The following is a 20,561-nucleotide window of genomic DNA, read 5'->3' on the forward strand; positions in this document are numbered from 1 at the left end:
GTAACCAACCAGCTGCCCACTTCATGTGGTATGTTACCTAAAATATTATTCAAATTGCCTCTTGAGTAATACAAAAATTTTATTTAAAAAAATGAACTGCATACACAAGATGTGCAGCAGTAAAGACTGCTACAGTCTTTATTACTATGATTATTCCTCAGCTTCTGAAATGTTGCAAATCTGTGCAAGCAAAATTTTTGATCATCATTTGATGTCACAACGCAAAACTGAGTTTTCAGAGCCAACCTAGATCCCAAACAACTTAATTCTTGTATTGTAGAAGTGTGGTTTCCTCCTCTTAATTTACTCAGCAGATCTATACTTTGACATAAAGATGAATTCAAATACCTCTCACTTGTAATTATCCTAAAGATGAAAAAATTCTAGTTTAAAAAAACCAAACGAAACCAAAACAAACAAACCAAGAAAAACAACAACAAATTCTTCTGTCCCCCTGGTTTCAGTTCTTGATCTATGTTTGTTCAAAGAGAGGATAAGGTTCACAAGTTTAAAATATTTTTTAAAATACACAGTAACACAAACACTTCTAGTATTTGTAAATTCAGTCAACTTACCACTGCTGCCACAATCTGCACAAGACAAGAGCTCTTCTGGTTTTTTTTCACGATTTGATTCTTTCGTTCCCAAGCAAAAGCTACATATTGGGATGGGATCAGCTCGTGGCTAGATTTAAAAATAAACAGACAGTTAGCTAACAAAAAAAACTCCAAACCAAAACCCACCAGTCTCCAAGGCTTTTACTTGGTATTTTGCTGTAGTACATACTAATTGGCAAGGCAAATGTCCACTTTACTAACTTTTTTACAAAAGTTTTCATCTTAGCATACTTCATAAACTTCAAGTTGGCCCATAATAAGCCACCCTGTATAGGTCTCCAATACAAGAGTGGTGTTAACAAAAAAAGGGAAAAATTAGAACTTGGGACACTGTTCTTGCACACAATTGCAACTCCAGAGCACAACTGCTTGTTCTTCAAATGCAACAGCGCTCAAAGATAAAGATGTAAAGTAGTCCTTATTACAGACAAATACAGTTCCTTTACAGAAGACAAAAACTCAAATTCAAGACATACTTTATGACTTGGAAATTCAATACAACTCATACCCTCCTCTGAATTTACCATTTTAGGGTAGAAGCACTGGATTTAACAGATCAGGGGTTATTCATGCCAGTCTGATGAGTCCCATCAGCTTTGATAGACATTCATAATAAAAAACAAGCAAATCTTTCAGTGTCTAGAAGCAATACACAGAACTCTTCAGAGAATTACTTCAGAATTGTTACAACCTTACTTCCCATCTTCCTTATCAATTACATAACGAACGATCAGAGAATATTTATTATATAGTTTCTGCATTATATTTTAGCACTTTAAAGAAAACACTAACCTGCAACATCCAAAATATTAATGTATTAATGACTACATGGAAGTATTTGTAAACAGGTCTGTAACAAATAAAATTATGGGCAACTATTTCTCCCAAATGGGATAGTCAAATAACAGAGCACCTTCTAGCAGAAAGTATCCCAGCAACTCAGATTAAAATGCTTTCTTTCATGAATTCACAGCTTCCAGATTCAGGTAGGCAATGCTGTTAGTTTAACATATCAAAGCAATCATTTACCGGCTTTACCTTCATTTTCCATTTCCTCTTTATGCTACAATACTTTGAAAGCTGGCAGGCTATCTTCACTTGACCTATAAATCTGTATTCCATTACAGATCCGGGAAGTGGGGAAGCCTTGTTTTTAAGGGTATACTTGTGAAAGAATCAGTTCCGTGGTGATATGCCCTTATATTTTAACACAGTATAACACAGAAATATTGAAACTACTTTTATGTTACTAAGTTTTACGATCATTTTAAGCCAAGCAGCACGAAAAATGCTGACACCAGCAAAGTAAGCTTGTCCTAGCCATAGAAGAGGAGCACACATAAACATACTTCCATATAAACATAGCCCAAGGCACCATACTTTTTCTGAAAACTTAGTCCTCAGCAGGTCTACTCACTGTTCAACTCTTCACAATCCAATTAATGAAATATTGACATACTTGTATACCCCAAAGAATACACATAAAAGATAAACAGAGCTGAACTTTTCACAAGTAAGAAGATGTAGGTTCTCTTCCACCATCTACAAACGGGAACTGCTGCAACCTTCTTATAACCAATAGGAACAAACGTCATCTGCAGTCTTTGGTCTTACTGAGGTCTCCATTATGGATTACATGGTTAGCTGAAATATGAAATTGCTACTTGGATAAAAACAACTGTTTAAGTTATAAAACAGCTTTCAAAAATGGTCATGCTTCAAAAAAGAAGCGTTATTGGTATTGTCAGTTTTAGAATGATGACATTGAACGGGATCCATAGTTCTAGAGGTGGAAAGGGTTGTACCAACTACTTGGAGGACTTTTCACTTGATAAAAACAATGATAAATAAAATAAGAAAGAAAACTTGATAAATAAAATAAGAAAGAATTAATTAGTTACTATTCTTGCCAGTCAGATATAATTCAACAAGTCTTTCCCATAATTTTGCTTTCATCAGATATGTCACTGGAGCAAAATGATACTAACAAAAACCCCAAAATACATGAACTATGCTAATAATCAGCAGTAGAAAAAGGGTCCTGAGCTATTCAAACAGCAGCATTGTGCAGACATTTCTTAACTGCTACTTAAAGCTTAATACAGATAATTTTACAAGACAGATTATTCTTTTAGCAGAATCCAGTAAAAATCTCCTCTTGGCAACCATACCATTCTCTTTCCCTTCAATGTAACAGTGCTTTAGACATTTCAAAAAGGCTTGTGCTGATAAATAATTTACAAAGCTTCACATATCATTCAAATCCAGGTCCACAATCTCATTTATCTTTCCAAGATATTTTTTTTTTGCTCTAGGAAAAGACATGGCCATTAGCCAACATTCATTTACTTCCCTATTTCAAACATGACCCCACCCCATCCCCCCCTTTTTTTTCTGAAGGTAAAATAAAGGACAAAGGTTGTTGGCAGTTCAGGGCTACAAAGACTGATGTTCCCATACCAAAACTAATCACAAAGAGCTTGCAAATCCTATCACCTCATATACAAGTTTCCAAGAAGCTTAAAGGCTCCAGTATATTCTTTGAAGCCATTTACATTCATAACTGTATTACAGGGTCTGTTCTCTCAACTACTGAAAGTTACAAATACACACACACTCCTGTCAGCACAGTAAACAAGACATCATTTCAATTTGCTGTAGCTTGCACAGTCGAAGCAAGCCTGAATTCATACTGATAGTATTAGTTCTGGCTCACAACTGTCTCAATTAGCATCAACTAAGGGCGTTAGGGGTTAATTTGGCTGGGGGGGGGGGGGGGGCTGGTGCAATTTTTTAGCTGTTGATTAACAGCAGCAGAATGTCATCCAAACAGCAATGCAGCTCCTACCTTAATCATACCTTAATCAAAGGGAACTCTAAGAGAAGTTAATCTATTTTTCTAATCAGTAGTTTATCTTCTAAAATATAGCCATCACATATCTTTTGAAAAACCATGATTTGTCTTCAGGAAGGTTAATTCCATTTCATCTCTTACAGAATGAGCCAGTAATACTTTTGGTGTTAATATTTAATATTAATATTTGTGTTACAAAAGCTTTAGGAGTATGGTGTCTGCTCTGTCTCACAAGGGAGGTCTGAATAACTCTTACCCAGTAACACACTATTGCTTCAACAGAACTAATAAGCTGAGAAGAATTTTTCTTCCCTTTAGTTCTGCAAATAAGGTAAAGGACAACTTGCAAAACAATTTAGTTTGCTAGGTTACTAGAAACTGAACATTCAAATTCAGACTTCCTTGTTCTAATAACTGTGTTCCCAATGGCAGAAAGAGCAAATTTACAGAAAATTCATCCCTTATGCCAACATGCATTCAGAAATTGAAGTTCCACATAGAGCAGTCAGGAAACTGGATTTTTAAAAAATTAAAATAGACACACCATGGAGCAATAACAGACCAACTCAGCACCTGTAAGCAGGCTGGGTTTTAATTTTACTTTCCAAGTAGAAATTGAACTGTACTTATTTAGGCATCACACATTCATCTGCCATAATTAATCAATCCCTCAAAACATCATACATCCAACAACTGCAGTCCATCAATCATCTAAATAGTGTTAAAACTATGTACTGTATGACAATATTGTATCACCAAAAAACACTACCAAAATCCAATTTCACAACATCTAGAATTTCAAAATTATTCCAAACAATAAATGACTGTGATTATTCTAACACTTGAAACAGTTTTCACTAAAAATACATGAATGTGTGTACACTAAGTTTTGTTTATAGTTTCATTATTTCAGTCACTAAAGAACACAAGAATAAAAACTATGCTTAATATAATCATGTTTGTGCTACAGATAAAGACTAAAAATAAAAAATATTTGTTTAGTACCTTCAATTAGTGCTCTGATCCAACTGAAAAAAGCCACCGCAGAGCTCCCAGAAAACCCCAAAGCATTTTAACTATTTGACATAGTTTACACATTCTGAAACATTAAGGACCCACTATTCTTATTGCTCACAGTCTTTACATATTCTGCATTCTGACTGGTCCACAAAAAGTAAAGAATCATAGAATGGTTTAGGTTAGAAGGAACAAAAATCTAATTGCAAATGCCCTGCCATGAGCAAGAACACCTTTCCTATCATCACTAATTCTGAAATAACAATATAGTGCTAGCATTTAGTCAAACTAGCGCAGTGTCCATGTTTAAGCAAAGACTTAGAAGTCATTTATGCAACCAGTAAATTATTTTGTTTATTTTAATGACTCACAGCTATCTATTCTGAGAAACAGGCTTTGCCCCTACACAAAATCAATCCTCGGTAAAATTCAGCTGGACTTCTGTTACCTTCTGCCAGAACTTGTCCCAGAACTAAGGCCCAAACCAATTTTTTTCCTATGTAGTTTTTGTGCTTGTGGAATTTATATGCTTATTTGATTATATTTATAGTTACCATGAAATTCTTAAAGCATTCAGTATGTTCTAACATCCCACCCTCAAAGAAGTCACATTCAGTCCTGAAAAGTTTTATTTTACTTTATTTTTGAGTCTGCAAAGTTACCCAAAACTATAAATCCCACTCAAAGCAAGCAGATTCTTATTTGCATTGCTATAGCACTCTGAGGTTTTAAACAGATTGTCTGAAAACTGTTAGGCATTAGCTGTGTACACACAATTACAGTCAAGTGCTATCTCATTAAGTGTTATGCACACATTAAAAGAAATTAAAAGTTTTACACACACTCCCAAGAAATTTTGCTAGCAAACCAAAAACCTCAACTGGTCCCATATGCAACTGCCTCTCCATGTCTTTTCAGAACCACCTCAACATCACCTGACTACCTGCTGGAAAACACATCCTTATGCATGATACCCGAACATTAGATCTCTGTTATCCTATGAACAGAAACAACATGTAAGTAATTACAGGGTTACCAAGAGAGAGGGGAAAATTGTACTGAAAAGTGAAGCTGCCATGACCCCCAATACAGATCCACTGTCCTGGTCTCAGCCTATTTCCAGCCTTAGGAAGGACAGAAGCAGCAAGCTGGCTTTCTCAGAATACCCGCATTTTCACAAAGTACCTTTGAGGGCTATTTTTTTTCCTTTTTTGTTTTTACCATGGTTTGAAAAAAAGAAGTCTCTGAACATGAAATACTGCCAGAAGCATCTCTAAATACTGGGGTTTTTTTAAATATTAATATTGAAAAGCAAAAGCTTTATCAGCAACAGGTACTGATTTCTGTCTCATCTACTGAAGCAGCTGCTCTTGGTTCCACACAAGACAAGGTTCTGTGAGCACTTTCAGCTGTAATCCCTTTCCTGCATCCATTCTGTATGTGTACAAAACAGTTTCCTTTCTACATCTGAAAAAGAAGATCATGCTTCAGGAGCTGTAAGTTAAACTAAACTCTGAATTTTTAAAACAACTTGCTAACTATCCAGTAGTTCCCATATTAGTCCTACAGGCCTACAAAGCATGGCAAACAATACACACTACCTCAAATCAGAGTAAACACATCCTGACAGGCAGAAGTGTGGAAAAATTACACCTGCTACAAACCTCAGTGTAGCAGTTACGCATTCAAAGAGCACAATGCAAAGGCCAGTACAAGGGCAGTTCCAAAAAGAGAGGACTGACCAGGCTGTGAACTTTCTTTATTACACTTTTAAATTAACTAACTGCATAAATGGTGTGTATTGAGGAAAAGCTACAGACTGAAACTTCTCTTCCCCCCAAAGATTATCATCACTACGGCTAGAATGCAGGCACACAACTGCTAGACTGAAGGTCTGTGTGCCTTGTTTTTGTAAAAAACTCGCTTCCTTGCTACACAGTGGCTCTGTGGTTTCTCTGCTCACCTCCCTCCTGTACTTTAAAAGGTTATCCCTCTAAGAGCATTGTGATATACCAGGTAACCATCAGAGATACCTAGAACTATGCAAAAAGAGTAAATTTAAAACCTTCCTGTCCTCCTGGATTCACACGTCCCAAAGCCATCTAACTGCAAGAGTAATACTAGATTAGCTTAGACTTAATTAGCTGTGCATAAGACAACCTGCATTCATGCTTCATTTGTAGTTGATATCCACAGAAAATATTAAAATTTCACTTTCTATTGAAAAAACACCACCCAAAGCAAGCAGAGAAAACATCTAGAGAATGGTGCAAAGCAACAGCTCAAAAAGACAGTTAAGTGTCCTGGTCCTCAGCTTTCATTTTCAACAGAATTAATATAAAGCCTCTACACTTACAGACGGGAGGCTTTCCAACTATAGCCCAGATTCAACAGACACACAGAATTACTGAAGTCACTCTAAAAACAGCCCTTAGATATGTGCAGGCCCTGCTACTGTTTCTGTCAACAATCTCTGATACTTTACTTATTTAAACTGCATCCCTTCTGTGATCTTGCATTAATTTCTAGGTGTCACGGTTTAACCCCAGCTAGCAACTAAGATCCACACAGCTGCTCACTCACTACCCCCACATGGGGATAGGGAGAGAATCAGAAGAGGAAAAATGGAAAACTCATGGACTGAGATAAAGACAGCTTAATAGCCAAAGCAAAAGCCGCATACACAAGCAAAGCACACCAAGGAATCGATGCACCAGCGCCCATGGGCAGGCAGGTGTCCAGCCATTGCCAGGAGAGCAGGGCCCCTTCACGTGTAATGGCTGCTTGGCACGACAAACACCATCACCCTGCGTTGGTGCACCCCACTGCCTTCTTCTTGCTCCCACATTAAACACTGAGCATAACATTTTACGGTATGGAACATCTCTCTGGTTAGCTGGGCTCAGATGCCCTGCCTAGATAACTTCCAGGGTTCTTGAGTGTACCTATGTCTTAGGTGTCAAGCAAATGGAACTGAGTTATCTTTATGTAAAGTCTAATTCAGAGGTAAAGTGCATTATATGTATCTAGCTTTCAACAATCCTGCTCATCACATGCTAACTTCCACAATGTCTTCTTTATCTCAGTTTCCTCATATGCTTAGGAGACTTCCCCAGGTTTTTGTCACATGTATATATAGTTGTTCAAATGGGATTGCATTTTCCAACTCCAAATTTTATCTTTTACTGCATTGCAACTAGAATGAAGGAGGCAATACACGTAACCACAAGGTAAGCTGCGGTGCAATTCACAGATCATGATCCCGTGGCCATGTCAACTTCTATATTCTTTGGGGAAAGATATTGTTTTTACACAGATTAAATAAACTCCAGTATGAAAACCACATGCTTCATTGCTATGATATTATGTTTACTCAGATGTTTGTATATATGCATATTTTTATCCATAACTTATTACCAAAGTCATCTTACATAAATGTGTATAATGTTTGCAGCGTGGCACAGGATAATTATTAGTTGTCTTGATGCTAATTGCTCAGGGAAAATGTTTAATTGCATATTAAATTGATCATATGCATATTTTATCTAGTTTACTCTTTGGGGCAAATTTACTGTCAGCACAATCTAGATTTGAATAGCAGTATACTAAATACAGAAGCAGGGCTTTTTGAAACTGGCCTAGTGTTTGAAATGCAATTCTAAATAAAACAAGCAGAGCCCTGCTCTACTCCAAGATGAAGTAGTTGAATTTCTGCACAAAGTCAAGACATATCCTGCCTAGTTGCCTCTTATAAGGGAAAAATATTAGGACCTAAGCAAAATTATTATGGCCACAAACTCCAGAACCTGATATGGGATTACAAGAGAACAACTTTTTAGATTTCTTCCACTGAGATGATTAGGAAATAGAAACTTTAAATAGAGAGCACATACATTTTGGTTGTATACATTTTGGGTTTTTTAAACAAAAAAGCATTTAGTTTTAACTCATGCATACAACTTGAAATAATTGAGCAGAAAGGATGTCAAGAGCAAATGCAGTATAAGTTACATCACTCTAAATAATACAGCAAATTCTCTTACTTAGGCCCAAGTAGTAGAAAAATGACACAGCTAAGTTCATATTCTTACAGGGAACAAGCAGCAGCAGTTTGGCCATTGGACATTTGGTTTTTTGTCACTGGTTTCTATCTAGTAAAAAACGCCGGCACTAAGATACTTTTCTACCAGGTGAGCTGCAGAGTAATACAGGTCATGAAAATCTACTTATTTATCTATTTATTCTTTTGAAAATGAAGTACTTCCTGGTCTCCTTTCTGAAGCAAGAGGATGTGGACAAACAGCTGATTAAATGCTAACAGCTTCATTTTTTTTCCCCTGACAGGAACTGAACTTTATTCTTGAGAGAAGAAAAGCAGTTTATTCAACAGCCAAGACACTGAAATCACTTGCAGGAATTTACCTTTACAAGCCATTGCCCAAGACACAAAGCCATTGAAAATATCTCAGCTCTGTGAAGTATATACACAGTGCATTTTACACAAGACTTGGGAGAGCAGCATTTTTTTGCTTGACATGTGCTGAAATCCATGGCAGAGGATAATAAAGATGAATAGGCATGGTAGCCCTGTACCCCAAGGAGTTACCTAAGAGGCAGGCACTTCCAATAAGTGACACAGATTGTTTGTCAGTCTCTGCTTCTTCCTATGTATAGATCATGTTCAATAGTGACATACTATCAAGAAATCATAACCCCCCAAATCAAAAAGATAATTTCAATTACATAATTAAAAACTTGGATCACTGTAGGTCATTTTACAAATAGAGTAAAATGATCTCCCTTAGAATACAATAAAGCACTAATTAGCCATGTGATGTAAACCAGAGCTTGAACAGCTCAGAACAAAGCCAGTAAATATTTCACAGAAGACCAGTTTTTCTTAGAAAGGCTTTCAAGTAGGCCTATTATATAAAATTAAATGAAAGTCTCTTGAAGGAAAGAGGCTTAAAATATGCCTTAAGTATTATATTTAAGCTGTGGAACTAGAGGGAAGGAGGGGAAATTAAAAAAAATTATTGCAGCAACTTGTATTGCGTGGCTTTTAGAAACAAATCCAGTGAGGCTCTCAAGCACTGGTTCCAATTTATCTTCTACACTATTTCTTAGTATTAAAGTCTACGAAGCCCATGGGGCCATTCTCTGTCCTACCAATAATATTAAATTGCCGTGTTACTCAAGGAAAACATAGTAATTCTAGCATCAGCATTTGTGCAAAAGGACACAAAAAAGGACAGGAGCAAGGTCATAACAAAGTTCATTAAGTCAGCAGCTTGTTGACTGTAATTTCACGAGGTATTTTGAAACAGTGCTTCAAAGGTAGTTACATTCTGCTTCAAAACCAGCAATGGCCTACAGAAGGTGACAAGCAACTTCAACAAAAAGGCAAAACCAAAGAAAAGAAGGAATTAAGAAATTATGACTTAGCAAATCCATCTAAGAGTACTCTAGGACCATACCGAAGTTTCAAACTGAAGTCTTCTAGAATCAAGCTCCTTTTATCTCTGACAGGAAGCAGTTCCTGTTTGCTTCCATCCAGTAAAAGAACTAACCAATGAAATGACCTGTACCTGCAGCATCATCCACAGTTAAGAGCCCTGGCATTAAAGTAAAGCTCTACTGCAAATTTTCTTGTGCAGTGGAACTGCAAAACCATTTCTCATTTAATTCATTAATTAAAATGAGTGCAGAGCATGGCTGGGACAAGACGCAATGATATACTCATTAAAACACATTGCAGGAATCCACTTCATGACAAAATTTTCTGTGCAAAGATGATTGCCTTGCCTCTTCCTTCACACTCAGGAGAAAATACAATGTATCTCAATGGAAATGGACAAGCAGCAAGACAGGAGGTACCCTGTATAACTCACTGAAAAGTCTTTAGGACTGGACTAGCCTGCAAGACCAAAGACAAGTAAACAATTCAGTTTCATATTTCACGTTTTCAGTTTCTGCATGCGTTATTCAGCTGTTTTAGCACCAACAGGTAAGTACAACTAAAATCGGATCACTGCAATGAAGCCTGCAATTCCTATCCCTACAGAGTACATATTTCAGGCTCCCATATAGGCTTGTTTGAGCAAAGCACCTCTCTTAACCACCCTGAAGCACCAAGTAGATAGTGGATCCTGAGGCACAACCAGAAAATTGACTATGCCAGTGTTTATTAATAGTCTAAATAAAATCATTGTTTACAGCTCTTGTCTGTTCGTGCCTTTACTTTCCAGTATTTACAATAAGCATTTACACTTATACCATAAGAAAGAATGTTGTCAACTTAGTGAAAACAAAAAGTTACATGTGGTATTTTTTAACTGCAAAGCTGGTTTAAATGAGTAATTACGTTTAGGATGGGCACAGTATCTCGTTCAGATTTCAAAAAAGCAAGGATTTGTGAAATTGCACTTGAGTGATGCAAATCAGAAGTTTCAAAGAGGACAGAAAAAGTTTTGAAAACTACTTGTCTAAAATATGATCACTTCAGTAAGAGGTTAGTAATACCTCTCTATAGCCCAAATCACAGAAGACACCTTTTCTCTCTATTTCCATGCTTACAATAAAATGTAGATGTGTTCATTACTAGCAAGAAATTTTAACAAATAAATCAACATCTGAAAGGTTCCATATCTATACCTTTGAATTTTCAGATTATAACCTAACTCCACTGGGATACTGGGATACCTTTTTCTTTTTTTTTTTTTTTTTGTTTTTTTTTGTTTGTGGAGGGGAAGCAAAGCCCTGCAGCATAAATAATAGAGAAAGTTCCCTCCAGACTTCAAATTCTGCTTGAGATCTTGACTCCACTGCCATGAGAGCTGTGCCATTCATGTCCATACAGTTCAGAACTAACATATCATTACCCCATTTTTTAACTTCCAGCAAGTTTTCTTTGAGTGTGCCATTTAAAGGGTGTTCAGTTTTAAGCAAACAACTATAAATTTTACAATTTGGGAAAAAAGGAATACCTGCAGCCCAAACTCGTTTCCTTAAAAAAAAATTTAAAAAGATGAGGTTCACATTAAGTGACCAATAAAAAAGACATACATTTCATGTTCCAAATGTGAACAGGTAATGTATAGAATAGTTAATACAAAGCACTCTTAAGTTCCTTGATCTGACCAGAGTGCCTTCTACCCCTGCCAAATAAATAAAAAAATATGATCTAGTTATTCCACACACACTAAAATAGTTTTGTGATAGGCTAATTAATCATGAACATAACTTTTCAGACATTACATAATTTCACAGACTTGCTTGTAGCTCCTGCCAACAAAAACAACAGTTTGAATGAGAAATAAATCTACACTTGAATAAATCTACACTTGACAGTGACAAAACATGACGACAGTAGGAAAAAGAGGGGGGAAAGGAAGGGGAAAGTATTAATATTGCACAACCCCCCTCTATAACTTTATTACTCAAAACATAGCAAAGCTTAAAAGCCAAAATACATGAATCAAGCAACTGAAACTAACTTCTTACTCTAATCTCTCTTACTTCTTTAAAATTACAGACTATTTCTGGAAATTATGTTTGATAGAACTTGAGAAACAAACCTAAATCACACAACTTATTCTGGGATCAGGAACCTCATTGGAATAGCCCTGGGTTCACTTCTTTTTTCGGGACACATCTAGAAGCACTCAGACCACTTTTATATTTCAAAACAGTCTCAAATCTACATTTTTAACCTGCCAATAAATTAATACTTGATTAACTCAAACTACATATTAAAGAAAGTCAGATATAAAGAAAGGTAAAAATCAATTTTTCTTGAGAACTTCTAGTCCCCCTTGCAGGCCCCTCTCATAACAAATTCAAACCCCAAATGGCGAAGGCACTCTAACTGATACAGTAAGATTATACAGGCAGACGTAAGTGTTGATTCAGGAAGTCAGGAATTTCTGCTGTTATGAAAAAGACCCTCAAAAGGTCCCTCCAAATCTTGTATCAGTGACAGCCCACACAATCTGTAGATTTATATTCCTTTTAATTGTATCATTGCAATCAATGATTGAGTATTCATTTGAGAACAATTATAAGTTTGACAGTTATTTACTGAAGTAAAGTTCATTGTTCAAAGAGTGCTGGAAAAGACTGATGGGAACTAATAACTTGATTACATATCATGCCCCTCGCCACACTAAAAGCAAGGTTAAGAACATCTCTATTATAAACCACCAGAAGAGAAAACAGCAGCTGTAAGCAAAAGCTGCTGTTATTATTGTGATTCTGTGTCTCCTAACATCATCTCTTTTCCAGAAGCTCAAGAGAAAGCAGTAGCACTGTAACATCCCCAAAACATCAACTTTACTTATGAGATCTTTCATGCACTGACAACATTCTCCTTCACAGTAACTACCCACAGGTACACAAGGAAGTAAAGTATTTTTTACTTTTTTTTGCATTTTATCTTCTTCAGGAGGAAGGACATTACAAGAGTATTTTTCTACAATTTGAGACTTCTGTTTCCTGGGAGAAAGGATGCCCCTGCCCATAATCATAGTTAACTGTGCAGTACAGTCACTACTCCAGCACTGCTTTCTAGGAAAAATCAACACTTACTAAAACATCTGCCCTACTCCTGTGAATTTGCAGAACCATAGAATGGTTTGGGTTGGTAGGGACTTTAAAGATCATCTGGTTCCAACCTCCTGCCACCGGGGTGCGTGCGTGTGTGTGTGTGTTTCACTAGACCACCTTGCTCAAAGCTGCATTCAACCTGATCTTGAAAACACAGGGATGGGATATCTCCAGCTTCATTGGGCAGCCTGTTCCAGTTCTTCACCACCCTCACAGCAAAGAATTTTCTTCCAAGTATCTAATGTAAACCTTACTCTAACCATTTCACTTGAACCTGCTCTTAAACCCTTTCAATTCAAAGTCATTTCCCCTTGTCCTACCACCACACATCCTTGCAAAAAGCCCTTCCCATAGGCCCTTTCAGGTACTGGAAGGTGCTACACATTCTCTCCAGAGCCTTCTCTTCTGCAGGTGCAACAAGCCCAACTCTCTCATCCTGTCTTCAAAGGAGAGATGCTCTAGCTTGCTGAGCATCTTCATGGTCTGCTGACCAGCATCCTCTAGAGGATCTGCACTGCTTGGAGGGGAAAGGTGGAATGAAAGTATAATGGAATACTGATGTCATCAGCTGAGGGAAAAGGTATTCTCCATACAAACCTATACACACTCCTGGAAACCTTAAGATGAATGACTTTTCCCCAGAACACCTCTGCTGAATCTTCTTTGGACACACCATGAAAGGAGATAAATTCAGTGTAAAAACACAAATTGATGCCAAGTCAGACAACAGGGAAACACAGCAAATCAATATCAGAGTCCTGAACACTGACAAGGATGGAGTTTCAATAATCTCTGGGCAGCCTCTTGATTTTCTCAAGCATAAATCCTTGCATCAACTACCACAAGCACATTCTCTAAAAGCCTAAAATCTCTGAAGCCAAACAGAAGCAAAAGTCACAACTTACTAGCAGACAAACCACAATGGTACCACCTGACAGAGTTGCATAAGATGCCAGAGCCATGTTGCAACTTTTGTTTATACAGGGGCATAAATCTATTACTGCATTAGTTAATCCCACATTCCCCCACTTGAAATTTATTTCCACTACAATTCTGAACAACGTACTCGGACATTTTTACAGCTTTCCTAAGTCACATTTAATTGAAAGCATCTGCATAAAGCTACAAACAGCTGCTAGAATAATAATTCAATGAAGAGCTTCAATTTCTGGTTTGGATCTGTAATTTTCCTCCTTTCACACTGTCTCTGGATAGCTGATTAAAGCATCACCGTTTAGAAAAAAACTCAAACCTTAAGGACAGTTCTTTGCTCTTCCCACAACATTTAAATACCACTGAAGAGATCCCAGCACTTGGGAGCTTGCCCTATCCCTTGCAACTGAGGCTGAACATGCAGCGGGTCTTCAGTTCTGCACAGAGTCACTGTGTCAAAGTCAGCATAGACATGTATCCCCCAAATGACACGAGGGGAAAATGAGAAGCCTACAGCACACTCGTCATCGACAGGTGTAAGCTCAGAGAAAGTAACATAATAAATTAACACTAATTCATTCTCAACAGTGGCTCCATCAAGAACTTTTCAGATTAAAGACTAAGTTAACAGAGACATGGAACCTTCTTCCCACCCCAAACTCCCAAGCACACTGGAGACAAAAGTTAGAGGACTGTGCAGCAACTGTTGAAGTAAAGTTTCTGGGACACGTGCAATATAAAGCAATTTAAAAGTGATTGTCAGCCTTCATTCCATGCTCTGACTTAGCAGAGTTCAGCAACATGCACTCGTCTATACTCGATCTGCTCAGAGATTACGCCAAGTATAATTTCTCTGAAAGAACTTCACTGATTGCCCTAGATATCAGGTTAGTATTTTAAAGTAACGTTAGAACACACCCACTAACTAATACACTATTCACCATTTTAGACTATACGACCTTTTTTTACCTCAAAAAAAAATTAATAACTTTTCAAACTGACCCTTCCACTCATTAAGCTTTATGAGTAAGGATTTAAGGAGATCCTTCATATTATTTAAGAAGTGATCACCTGGCAACCAAACCTATTAACTTATTTGTAATGCCTATTAGGTACTCATCAAAACTGTATAGACTGTGTAGTACAAAGAAAAAAATGACAAAAATATTTGTTCATGTGATGGAGGGCCAGGGAAGATACCAGAAATCAATTTCTGTTTTGACCACAGTAGGGGGGAAAAGGGAATTTTCCAGTGTCCTGAAAATATGGTCCCAGGCCTCAAAACCATCCAGCATTTGTCCCCTACAGTGACCAATCTCTGCATATCTAGTTTATGCAGAATAAAGTACCCACGCTGATCTTACGCCACTTGAGCAAGTGAAGTAACTAATGCTAGAAAGAGCATTTCTGCATACTAATAAATTAGTACAATAATCTTAAGCCCATTAAACATATTTTTGAAAACATATTTGTCCCTGAAATTATCTTTTTAAAACACAGCTCTAATGTGCACCTCCCCATTGCATGAAAGCACCTTCTGAAAATACTGGGTTATAAAAAAGGGTTTGTCTATACATTTGCATTACAATGTATGTGTGTGTAATTTATGTTGAAAGTTAAAGTGCATCTCTATTTCATTCCAAATACTCTACCCATCTCCCCTCTAGGAAGGAAAACCATAATAAAAAATTTAAAGAACTGAAGTCTTTTGTGTAGTTTTCTGCCTTCTGAACAGGTTTTAAACCTAATCGCCGGTAATTCTTCAGTTGTAGCTCTGCAAAAGGAACAGCATGGCAGAGCTGAAAACTCTTACCACTGCCATCTAAGGAATTTAACCACAAATCAAAAGGTACAATATCCAATGATGCTACAAATAAAGCAGCTAATAAATTCTGTCAATGTCCAGGCTTAACTTATACCAAATTGATCTAATGCAATGGTCCCCTAAATTCCCCAACTACATACAACAAAATGTGCTGGAGCAACAAAATATACAACTTGGGCATAAAAACAGGTTTATATCCAGATTAGCATGGAGGTAGGAGAAAGAGAAAATGTGTATTTCACAGAGGTGCACACACTTGAATTCTGCATGTTAGGCAGAGGAGGCAACTGCTGCAACCAGGTTCTGTTGCAATGTCATCACAATTTTGATACTGAGGACAACTACAGCCAAGCACTTAAATTGATTTGCCACTCCAAGTTTCTCAAGTAAGTACATAATCATCTGATCAGAAGATGTATAAAGCAAGACTGAAGGTAAACATAAGACAAGATCATTCATGCTTTAGTAGTAAATTTAAGGATAATGGTGGGGTGGCAGGAGAAGTTTCTGTCAATATTAACCTTCCTGAAAGACTATTACATTTCATAGCTAAGATAAAAGAGCAGTAGAGAAATACACCAAGAGGAAAAGAGGAAATTAATAATTTTTTGTAGAACAGGAATAATACTGAAACCACTTTTGCCTCCATAAACTTAGTATCATTATCTCTAATTAACATGACCTGCCCAAAGTAAGTTATAATGCTGAAAATCCAAGACTGCAATGCTCTTGTAGGGCAGAGTTTGCTCTTTTTATATAATGAAGCAGCCCCTATTCCCATATCAACAACAACAATGTACAGAGGAGGATGAATTTTGGCATTTCTTAAAGTCTGACCTGAAGACTACTCTGCCAATATTATTTCTCAAATTCAGTTATAGTTGCTGTATATAGCTGAAGAAGGCTCTGTAGACCACACCAAACAAAGCTGACATCTCCAAACAGGATCTTTGTGTGATGCCTTCCTCGAAATGTGTGCCACTGTATCTTTACAGAGTAGAAAATAAATACATAGTACAAGAAAAAAAGCCCCTTAACCCTAGTAACCCTAAAAACTGGTGAGACAGTGGTAACAAGGATTCAAGAGCTCACTGCTGCAACTGAGCACTGAGATGCTGTCACCCCTCAAGCCTAAGTCATATTGGATCCCAGACTGAGCAGGCACAGAACACATAGCCAGGAACACAGAGGTGCTGCCATTCTCCACTACTGATCCTAAAACACTGGCCAAGCAATACACAGTGGCATTTATAATAATGACTGGGGAATAAGACCCTTCCACCCTATATTCAAGATGCCCTTCTCATTCCTTAAGGGAGCTGCATAAGAAGAACCCATACGAAAGTAAAATATTTGAGTGCAAAAGTCAAAGCAGACTCAAATCCCAGAAAACATTACCACCAGCACTGCCATCTCATTCATCCATGTTAGCCTGATAATATCTGAGAATTAGGAGACCAAGTGTTAGGAGATCAGCTCAGAGTTAATATTCCACCCTATAATCACCCATTATCACCCAGTCTTCATTTCAGGAAGGAAAAGAAAAAATAAGTAAATAAGTTAGCTTTCCAAAGAAAAAGTAACATGATACAGACAGCTTTGGATGCAACAGGAGGATGAGATGGGACCTAAACACAAACTGACTTTCGCTCCAAAACATGTCATTTCAGAGCAGCTCAGTGCCAAACATAACCATCAATCAGACGCCAAAAAACTGCAAGAGAAACCCCCAACCCTCCACCAGTGAAAATATCAGCATTACTTCCAGTGCCCAGACTAGAGAGCAGTAGTGAACAGGGATTTGGGAAATTAGAGAGACGAGACCCATGTCATTTTACAGCTGTTTACATCTGTTGTGCAGAAAGATCTCGTTCATATTTATTAGCTGCACTTAATTTACTGTAGATCTAAATAATAAAATAGCTTTTTTTCTTTTTGAGTTTTATTAGCCTATTATTAGTTACACAAGAAAACCAGCATTGGATTTCCCCCATGCCACCTCCCACCAGCAATACTCCACTTGATACTCATTCATCTCCAGGATTATCATATAACTACCAGTTTAAAGCTGGATCAATGTTTTTTCACTTCACTGAACAATCTAATCAATAGCAACAAGGACATTCTGCTGTCAAAAGCAAGCTGCTGCTCGTGCTGCTAGTCCCCCCTGGGCTTGGTGTTATAGAACTATGTTAGATAGATCGGAGCAGCAGCACTCAATGTGACACTGATCGCTCTGCAGGCACTGAGTGAGCTATGGGTACCAAGTACACAGCTAAATCAACACAGCTAATTGCTGGCACCTTTAGGAAACAAAGCTGCAGTCATGACAAACAGGTTGTAAAATTATTTGCACCTCCTACTGAGGAAACTAACGTAGTCCGATTTCTGGTTTAATTACCTACATATGCATTGATTTTTTTTTTTTTTTGAAAGGCAAATTAAATGGAGAAGCTTGCAACAAAATAATTCAAAGGCATTTCCCTAAATATGTAACTCTACATATGTAAGTACTACATATGCACTGTACTACATATGCACTACATATGTAAATTTTAAACACTGTCCTCCCAACCACTGGAAAGCATACCACTCTTACTACAAGTCTACAACTTCTGGAGAGCCTGCAAATAAAAACATCTCACTGTACACTTCTCAGGCAAGAATAATGTTTTGTACTTACATTACATGAGATCTAAGAGGATGTGGGCAGTTGTATATACAAGAGATTCCAGCTTAATCTCTTACAAATACTTGCCAAACAGCAAAAGCAAAGCAAAACCCACTCACTGGGCTGTCTATTTCGTATTCAGTCTGTCTGTAGCAACAACAACAAGCCCCGCACAAAAATACAAGGGTAAAAGGGCTTAAATTTGACTCCACGATCATCTTATTAAACAAAATTAAGCAATTCCTAGCTGTATTGCCTCTTTCATTAAGAAAACCAGAAAAAAATGTGTGGTTTGAAACCAGTTTTGCGTAATGGGAACAAGATGGGAGAGAAAAGGTCAGAAAGGCCAGAAACATCACACCAAAGAAATTAAAGCATTGTTCCTCATTATTTCTGGCTATCTTGGTGAACTAATTGCACAGAACATGTAGATCCTGCTTTTAAACAAGACAGTGAAATCTATTTCTGTTGCTACAAAAGCAGAAAAATAACACTCAAGATTTCTCTCTTTATTCTAGCTATGAAACAGCCCTTAAACCTATGAGATTTTGAAAGTACTTAGGTTCACAGTAAGAAACATTAACTTAACCTAGAATTTTGGACATTTATGAATAGTTCATTCCTCACTAGTGAAATTGGCTTCTGCCTGGATTATCTATCTTCACTACCTCCTCAGCTCCAAGTTCTCAAAATACATCTCTTATGCTCACACTTAGAACCCCAATCTTCTTCCTCCTTGCTCTTTACCTACCCTGGATGTCCATCTTTTCAAGTAGGAACATGTGCCACATATAGTCCAGTATCATATATTATTTTTTTTTATCTGGCTACTACTTCTACCATTTTGTGAAATACCAAACACATAGATCAAGATAGAGAGCTGTCCTCCCTCCTCTTTCAGCAGTAATGCTTCAAAAGACATCTACTTCCTACTCTCAATTTTCATAAAACCTACTTGTCATTTTTGCTTGAGTAGAAGTTAACTGTGTGATCTGGCTATTAAGCTCAACCTTACTGAGGGAAGATGGGCAAAGCACATCTGACTGACACTGTAAAGTAACTGCAACATTGCAAAGTAACTTCAACTGCCTTCTTTCCTTTTTTTTTTAATGTAGGAAAACAAAGTAAATCAGCAAGCCGATATCCTTAACAAGTGTACCAAATGCAGCACTTCCCCCCTCAGTGGAATTGTCACTCCAACACCACTACTGTTCTGTATATTGGACCAGACTCAGCTTAAGCATCTCTACCCATTCCAGCAGTGTGTATCCAAGATGGATGTATTTCAGAATAAACTAGCTGAAAGAAACATAGAAACTAGATACTTTCTATGCATAAAAAACCTGCCAATCTGCCACAACACTGAAATCACAGGTTTTTTTCCTCCTGCTTACAGGAAAAATGGGGTGGTGGTTCGATCACATGCAAATCAAGTAAGCCTGAGTTGAAGTCTCTGTCCTATCAGCAAAATTAGCTGCTACCTCTTGGGTCTTAGAAGCAGCCACATCTGTCCTCATGACTCAAGCAGCAATTAACAGACAGTTACCTGCAAGGTCCCAGATCCTACCAAGAGAATGAGACAACAGAAGAAATCTGCCAGCTTGCTATGGTATCACTGCAATAGGCCTGGGAAATGTGTATTTAGCACATACAGCAAGTACAGCACATGGAGTTTCCTCAAGTGTGTTTATCAGGAGGCTTCAGATACATTCTAAGAAATCAAACCAGGAATTACTCTGTTAAAGGGCATTATCTTCACATATGTCCTTTGCCACAGGGAATCAACAGGCCAGACTATTGAAACTTGCAAGACCATGAAATCACCCTGATTAAGCCTAAAGTGGTCGCCTGTTCTTAAAGAACTGGACTGAGATTCCCTGTCATTTACATAAGCCTGCAAGCAGCCAAGATCAATTCCCATAGTAAAGGGCCTGAACCATATTTCCAATAGTCCTCTAGAGGTGAAAGGCATCACATCATCGGCCTTCCAGGATAAAACCATGCAAAAATAAAGTGCCAAAATGCTGCTAGCTAGCATTG

General features: G+C 37.5%; 1 protein-coding gene across 3 annotated transcripts in view; it reads right to left on the bottom strand.

Annotated features, from left to right (window-relative positions):
• The window catches only part of KAT6B (lysine acetyltransferase 6B), a 109,376-nt gene that overhangs the window by 56,639 nt on the left and 32,176 nt on the right, over positions 1 to 20,561 (bottom strand). For all 3 annotated transcript variants that reach the window (XM_084210304.1, XM_084210302.1, XM_084210303.1), the window contains exon 3: positions 576 to 684. In XM_084210304.1, the coding sequence (XP_084066430.1) occupies positions 576 to 684 (109 nt within the window). The remainder of the gene's footprint in view (positions 1 to 575; positions 685 to 20,561) is intronic.

The sequence above is a fragment of the Fringilla coelebs genome, assembly GCF_963513975.1.
Source record: "Fringilla coelebs genome assembly, chromosome: 8".
Classification (NCBI taxonomy): domain Eukaryota; kingdom Metazoa; phylum Chordata; class Aves; order Passeriformes; family Fringillidae; genus Fringilla; species Fringilla coelebs.